General features: G+C 40.6%; 2 protein-coding genes across 2 annotated transcripts; one reads left to right on the forward strand and one right to left on the reverse strand.

Moving 5' to 3' along the window:
- Positions 1 to 9: 9 nt before the first annotated feature.
- Positions 10 to 1,662, forward strand: LOC125706475 (monocyte chemotactic protein 1B-like). The gene is made up of 3 exons (XM_048973192.1): positions 10 to 159; positions 618 to 738; positions 1,242 to 1,662. The coding sequence occupies exons 1-3, from the start codon at positions 93 to 95 to the stop codon at positions 1,339 to 1,341; spliced, it is 288 nt and encodes a 95-aa protein (XP_048829149.1). The 5' UTR covers positions 10 to 92; the 3' UTR covers positions 1,342 to 1,662.
- A 4,808-nt stretch (positions 1,663 to 6,470) lies between these two features.
- On the reverse strand, positions 6,471 to 7,857 carry LOC125706639 (C-C motif chemokine 2-like). Its single transcript, XM_048973396.1, has 3 exons — positions 7,603 to 7,857; positions 7,238 to 7,352; positions 6,471 to 7,139 (listed from the first exon to the last, which is right to left on the reverse strand). The coding sequence occupies exons 1-3, from the start codon at positions 7,664 to 7,666 to the stop codon at positions 7,040 to 7,042; spliced, it is 279 nt and encodes a 92-aa protein (XP_048829353.1). The 5' UTR covers positions 7,667 to 7,857; the 3' UTR covers positions 6,471 to 7,039.

Consider the following 7,857-nt stretch of genomic DNA (forward strand, 5'->3'; position numbering starts at 1 on the left):
CAGATCCTCAGACCAGTGGTCCTCTCCCAGAGCACCCAGCAGCCTCTTCTATCCCGGATCACAAGAAGCCCGCGTTCAAGCTCAGAGTCGACATGTCTGCTGCCCGCCTGCTGCTCACACTGGCCGTGATGCTGCTCAGCGCCATGATGCTCACAGAAGGTGAGGAATATTTACTAGTCGAGCTGGAAGCTTTAGAAATATCACTGTTTTTTTTCCCTAATTTTGAGCCTGTCTGTGAGGAATGCTGGTAAACCTATTGGTTTTTAACTATGAGTTTGTAATACTCAAAAAAAGATCCATTATGTCATTGACCTTGTGCATACTATATATACAGACAGACACATAGTAGATATAGATATGCGTGCTTTTGAAACATTAATATGCCGATAGTCTGTATAAGGAAAGTTAGGGGGGTTTGGTCTGACTAGCCATGCAGTGACTGCAACCCACATTTGGAGTAACAGTGGTGGTGATGATGATAAGGATGATGATGAAGGTGTCCTGTATATCACTGTGACCCTATAGTGGATAAGCGGTGCGGAACGCTCAAGGTCATCTTTAAAGTTACATGTGTCAATACTTTGCTTGACCGAAGTCTTTCTGTGCATGTGCTTCAGGTCTGCGGATGGCCACCGAACCCAAGAGCTGCTGCTTTTCCTTTGCAACAAAAGAACTGAAGCCACAACAAGTGAGCAGTTACAGAAAGACCAGCCAGCAGTGCCCCAGTGCTGCCGTGGTGTAAGTCCGCCAGTTGCTGTCTGTACGTCTGTGTCAGTGCATTCCTCAATTGCTCCACTGGATTTACTGCAAGAATTCAATCAATGAGGTGCCTTGATAAATAAATCAAACTAGGTAGTGTGTCATAGTCCCTGTCTGTGACTATAATGGATCCTGGCTCATAATCTCCTAAACAGGGTTTCTCAAGCTTGTTTTGCTTTTTGATTAAAAAAATCTTGTGACCAATTCAAGTTCATGTAAATGTGCCTGAACCGATCAGCACAAAGAGGGATTCGGCTGTCATCACTGCTCCTTAAAATTAAGTAAACCTTTAACATTACTTACGGTCAGCTTATTAATAAATTACCTTAAAATGGTTTAACTATTCATGGCACCTAAGGATATTTGAATCAGCTCTACTAGATGGAAAGACCTGACTGCGAATAAAAATGTCAAGAAAAATGCTGGGCGTTGGGCCGCTACACAGGACGTGCCGTTTAAGCTCATCTTCCCTTCTCCGGCAGGTTCACCACCCGTCGCGGCTACAAGGTGTGTGCCAAGTCCAGCGAGCCGTGGGTGCAGACACTCATCAGCAAAATCGAGGACAGAAAGGCGCTGCAGTAGGGCTGGGGCCAGCATTCCGGTGGAATCCTTTTTGTGCCGCTGAAGTTTGCGAGCCAGCCCAGTATTTCCATCCCGACAGGCACCAGCTTGGCACTCTTGCTATGGAAATTCACGGGCATTCAGGCTGGCGGCCTGTTTCTATGAAGACCTACTCGTCCCCCCACATGTGGCAGCCGTTATTCCCTCAGGAATCATTTCCCAATAGCCTTTATATCAGCACTTGCGCTGCCATTAAGCTAAAATTCATACATGTCATTGAAGCTGCGAGACTCTCATGAATGTTAGATTAAGAGCTTTACCAATAAAATTATTTAAAATGTTTATTTCCATCTTTTTGTATTTTTGTATTGTACTTGTTCGTTTTATATTTTTGCCTTTTTGAAGGAAAAAAATAGATGTATCTTAACCTTTCATATCTACTAATGGCAAAAATGTTTTGTTTTTCTAAGATTTGTTCAATGCTTTGTGATGTGGAAATTAGAATGACAAATAAAGTTTTGAGTGGAAAAAAAACCATAGTACATTATGCCTAAGATGATTAAAATGACTAGAAGGAAAACCCAATTTTGTGACACTAAACAGCTCCATGGGCCCCAGGGAGGGGAAGTCAGAATGGTGCAATTTTATTAGCAGCCTTTGGATTTAGTGGGAACGCAAACCAGGTAGCTTGTGAACCACAGTTTTAACTGTAAAACCACAACAGCTGCACTGCTGCCTCTGGTCTGTTTTACTAGCACACATCAGCGTTATTATAGTTTTGATTTTATTTTATTCGCAATTTTATTTTGGAACTCGGTTTTAGTAAGTTTCAGCGTGGTTTTATTAATTTTAATTTCGGAGAAAGTATGATGCTGTGATGTTTAGCACCGCTGCTCACACATTTGGTGTCATTTTTGGCTTTGCTCTGGGTTCTCCAGTCCCCCCCCCCCCCCCCCCCCCCACAGTCCATAAACATGCTACGGTGAATTGGAGTTAACAATGACTCGTGAGCACGCCCTGTGGTGGATTGGCACCCCATCCTGGGTTATTCCGTTCCTTGTGGCCTCCAGGACAGGCTCTGGACCCCGAAAACGACAAGTAGGTATAGAAGATGCAAGGATAGATAGCTTTTATTTTGAAAATACATTTCTGCTTAATTTTTATACAGTTTAGTTTCAGATTGTTTTACTAATCTTATCTCCAGGAATAGACTGTAAGTTGTACAGGTGTTTTGTGTCTATGGAGAATCCAGCATGAACACATCGTGTATAATAATATTCCTGTCCTCACAAGGGGCAAAAACATTTATTTATGGTCATTAAGGATGACCAAATCATTACTTCAGTTACATATTAAAACACAGTAATGGAAAATATTTTATGTCAATTTCGGTAATTTTTGGAAGCAATATTTATAGTTTTCATTTAGTTGTAATTTTTTATTTTATTTTTTCATCTTATTTTATTTCAGTTCATGAAAATACTATCTTTTATAGTTTTTGTTAACTATAAACTTGCTTTCAAGTTAATTTTATTTATAAAGCACACTTAAAACAGCAATTGACTACAGTGCTGTACAATTTATACAGACAGGCAAACAAATACATAAACAGAACAAAACAACAAATAAACAATAAACATTCCTATGTTAGATTAACCCCGCGACCCAGTAGGATAAGCGGTTTGGAAAATGGATGGATGGATCTTAGATTAAAAAATCAGGGAGTAAAGATGCCATCTAGCTCTCCTTCCATCAACTCCGCCATGTCTCTGGTTGGCCAGAAGATGGCACTGCTGTGCTCTTTCATTGGTACTCAGCCCAGCTGTTTTCCAACCCCCTGTTATGAGTTTGTTTTGGCTACACCTGCCCCTCATGTACTCCTTGTTGACAGTGTTTATAGGTGTTCCTCCATCCTGTGTTCCCCAGTCCTGGCATGGGTTTTTAAACTGGATTTAAAAGTGATCAAAGTTGATGCAGACCAGTGGCGGCTGGCCCATAGGGGGCACTCGGGCGCCGCCCTCCCAGATGTGGGGGGGAATATAAAATATATAAAAATAAAATATATATATATATATATATATATATTTTTTTTTTTAATCAATATCAGTTTTACTTAATAGTGTGTGCCTACATGCAATATGAATTATTTAAACAACATTTCCAACAACTGACTCTCATTCAACAGTGAATTTCACCGACAGATTTCCACCAATCATTTCTCTTGTTGGGTGCTCATAAAAGCGCACCAGAAGTGCAGCGAAATAGCCAATCGTGTATCGTTGCTAGGAAAATATAATAAAGATTTCAGCATTGCCAAATTAAATGGTTTTGGGGCGCTGGATATTTTGCCCCTGCTACAGAAAATGCGTTTTAATGACCTATTTGGATCGCTCTCAGGTCAGTCAGTCAGAGAGAGATGATGATGACAACGACAGTTGAGGGGCAGCTTTCAGCAAGTTCCGTGAGATCGTTATTGAATTACCCTTTTGCGAGAAGGACAATGGTGGAAAAAAATCCACGTTAAGGAGCTGGGACCCGACAAGCCCAAAATAAATATCACCCAGCCAACTAAGGAAATTAAATTATGATTGTGAAATTGTTGTCATTTTCTCACTATTCATTTGAATGCTTATACTGGACTAGGAAGGAAAATCTATTGGTACGTCAGCCCCACCAAGGAACTTCTTTCACCAGCCACCACTGATGCAGACCTAAAGGGGTTAACAATTACAAAGTTTAGGGGCAGCAACCATAAAGGCACGCTCACCTCTGAGCTTAAGTCTAGACCTTAACATTACCTATATAATAACATGACCTAAATGATAAAAAATAAGGCTATGAAATCAACAAGATAGGAGGGTGTCATGACCTGCGCGTCCAGTCTTCATATGTGCCACGCCCCCTGATCATCCACGTGTGCTTCCTCGATTTGTGCCCAGCTGTTCCCTGTTATTTCGGCTTGTCTTGATACACAATTATATACAGATGTAGCCACTTGAATTTTCTCCTGTTTCCATGATGGGGCCTTGACTGGTCCTTGGCTGGCCCCTGCTGGGTCCTGGGTGGGACCTTGACTATAATGAGATCTCCCACGATGATGTAATGAACAAGGGGGCCGGCATGATCCGCCCCTTGCCTCTCTGTGTGTAAAGTACTTGCAATGATATATCCATCCACCAGGGAGAGCAGTGATTATGAAAGCTGAAGTGACTTACCTGAAATCGGGTACAATACCTGATTTCAGGTATCTTAACTTCACTACAAGAAATGAAAATCTAAGCAAGTATAATTTTCTTATATTTAGACAAAATTCCAATTTCATTAATAAACTGACTACACTGCAATAAATGGCCTATGAAATTCAAGAAATTGTTTCTGTTGTGAGGCGAAGATGGCCTAAAACTAGCAAAATGTGTTTTAGTCAGTTTATTCATGAAATTTGAATTTTGTATTTTATTTCACCTTTTGGAGATGAGGCGGATCCATGATGTGTGCAGTATAATAATTACAGACCTAAACAAAGTAATAAGATTGATATTGTCAAGCAATGAGGGACAGTGTGGATTATGAAAATTAGACAGATTTGAAGCCCATCCAGCTTGTTTGGCACATCATGAAATACTTCATCCGCAAGGAGGTCAAGCCAGGTACAAAACAGCAGTGTGTCCAAGCAATAGAATTATTTTGGGAGAGGAGAGTGACCGACTAATTACAGGGCTAAACAAAGTAATAAGGTTGATTGTGGAAAATAAAGGTGGACAGAGTGGCAAATGAAAAATAAAAAATCATATGGTTCTGTACTGTGCTTGAATAAAACAGACACATCCCTTAGTGTGTTCTGCCTGGCAAATATTTTGAAAGGCTGCTGATGGCTGCATATTCGCGGGGTGGGGGTTGGGGGCAGTCATAATGACGTGTGAATGTGTCGTTAACTTCTCTGCTTGGCCACAATGAAAAGAGATATGTTTGCAGGGGATCAAGGTGAGGTTGTTTTCTTAACCTAAGAACACTGAACCAATGTCAAGCAATACTGAGATGCTATTGAAGGGCCTGATTGTGGTATGGTCATTTAATCACTTGGTTTCCTCCTTAAACTATAGAATTCCGCAAACAGGCACATTTTGAGCTTGTGAGGCACTTACCACCGTGGATGAGTTGCACAGATAGACAATGGGCTCCAGGGGATTCCTGCCAGTAATTGCTGTGGATGATCAGAGAGCTAAACCAGTATGAAGAATCAAACAGAAATCTCGCCAAACCATCAAAACAAAATGTTTTTGTCAAAGAAACATTTTTTAAAAATCCTAAGTATTTTTTGAAATATATAGGTAGAAACTAAATAGGATATTTTAGAGCTTTATAAGGAGAATAAAAATAAGAAGAGCGACTGACTTAAGTGTCTGAGTCTTGAAGGGGGGCTAGGCTGCGTGCTAAACTTTGTCACACTGAGAAAGGGGAACAAACTGGAACACAGGCAGGAAGAGAAGGGGGCTCCAGCCCTCCTCGTAGTGTAAGTAAATTCCGGAAAGCAGAAGGTACATTGACAGGCTCGTGGTGACATTAAGCTTACGCTTGACCTGCGGGGACATAACAAGGGAGGGGGTCGCTGACGCTGCTAAATTGCAACATAACAAGATAAGATCAAAGGGAACGGGTGTGGGGACTAACGCCAGCAATGTCCAAACAATAGTTATATGTTACGCCAACTGGAAAGATACCAACAAGAACAGTAGACGCCCTAAACGGGGTATAAAAGCTAGACACAGACAACAGGGAGCTGAGCTTCCCTTGGTGTGTACTTTTGTGCATCTGAGAGTGGCTCCCGGATCGATCTGTACAACAAATAAAGAGAGCTGACTTACAACCATCCTTTGCCTCACGAATGCATCTTTTCCTCATCAACGGACTCGGTGGAGTCTAACTCCAACAGTCTCGAAGCAGCGCTGATCACACACCCTTTTGCAAATAGCAGTGTTTATATTACAATGATATGATAATGCCACGGTTGTTACTGGGTCAAGAAAATGTGTGAAAACTCCTATAAACAGGAGTGCATGTCTGAGTTTTTTTAGACTGATTGAGGAGCTGCAACCATTTATTGTGTGATGTGAGAGAGTTTTCACTTATGAAATGCTGTACAAATACATTGCTTCAATTCATGGATTATATTTATTCATAAATTACAAATGTCACTTGTTTTCTAATTTTGATTGCTACTGTAAAAAAATCTTTAAATGCATGGAAACGGTTGGTAACTAGATTGTTATAGTGTTTTTCACTACCTTTATGAAATTTTTTTGCAAGTACAAAATTACAAAGCAACTGTTTTATTTAACTCACATCACATATCGTAAAAGAGCTTAAAATACTGACTGTATTTGCTGAAAATATGATTTCACTTAAAATATGAACTTTAAGTAAAAACACCTGCATAATTGAGATAACTTAACTTAAAAACTTAAAACACGATTTTAATGCAAGCAAATAAGTATTATGACATCTGTATATTACCCAAGCAAATGAATATAAATATATCATACATATATCTGACAAGAATAAGGGTAAAAATTGAGACAAAACACAAAACGTGCTAAAATATCAGATGACGTGAACAATCTAACATCAGGAGTTTCATCTCCTCTTCTGGTCAGTCCTTCAGTGTCAGACTGGAGGTTGGATCCATGATTGATGGTCTCAGCTGTTTTTATGGATGCTGTTGTCAGTCAGTGTTCTTGCTGTTGTCCAGATTACTGACATGGTTCCTGACCCAGGCCTCCTCTGGATTTACACAGAAAGACCGGTTTCTCTTGATAACAAACCTGCAGACAATCAAAAAGAAAATTTACATCATCCAAAGGTAGCAGCCAATGTACTTATTCCTGATAAAGTATGACATCAATGATAAATAAATACTCACACTAATGCTCTTTTAGGACAGCTGCTGCTGATCTCGGAGACGGAGACAATCTGACTCAGTGGGATCCTTTTGTCGTAATAATCCATACAACAGGGAAAAGGACGACCTGGTGTATCTATGAAAAACAAGCATCCATTCTGACTTTAATTGTTGTTAATCATTGTATCACATACCCTCTGGCGGAGTTTGTACATGGTACAGCATATACATTATATCAGAAACATGTCACACATTTCTTAAAAACAGCCACAGTATATGACACAAAACTTAGTTCATAAGTACAATATACAAACATGGTCATGGTTTCTTAAAGCATATACAGTGAAGATACAAACAGGCTTATTTTGAGGTTCTGAGGCACTTACTGCTGTAGACAAGCTGCACAGAGCAGAGCAGCACCAGGAACAGAACAGCAGACAGAGTCTTCATGGTTCCCTCACTGGATCCCAGCTGGATGGATGCAGAGGCAGAAGGAAAGAGATGGACAGAGAGGGAGAGAGGAGCAGCCGTGTGCTGGAGGTCTGAGAGGAGCTGAGCCTGGTCTGAAAGGCGCCTCTGCTCTGTCTTATATAGAGGCAGAGCTGCATTAGTTCTCTGAACCCAGCAGAACTTCCATAACA

The sequence above is a fragment of the Brienomyrus brachyistius genome, chromosome 13 (genome assembly GCF_023856365.1).
Source record: "Brienomyrus brachyistius isolate T26 chromosome 13, BBRACH_0.4, whole genome shotgun sequence".
In the NCBI taxonomy this organism is placed as follows: Eukaryota; Metazoa; Chordata; class Actinopteri; order Osteoglossiformes; family Mormyridae; genus Brienomyrus; species Brienomyrus brachyistius.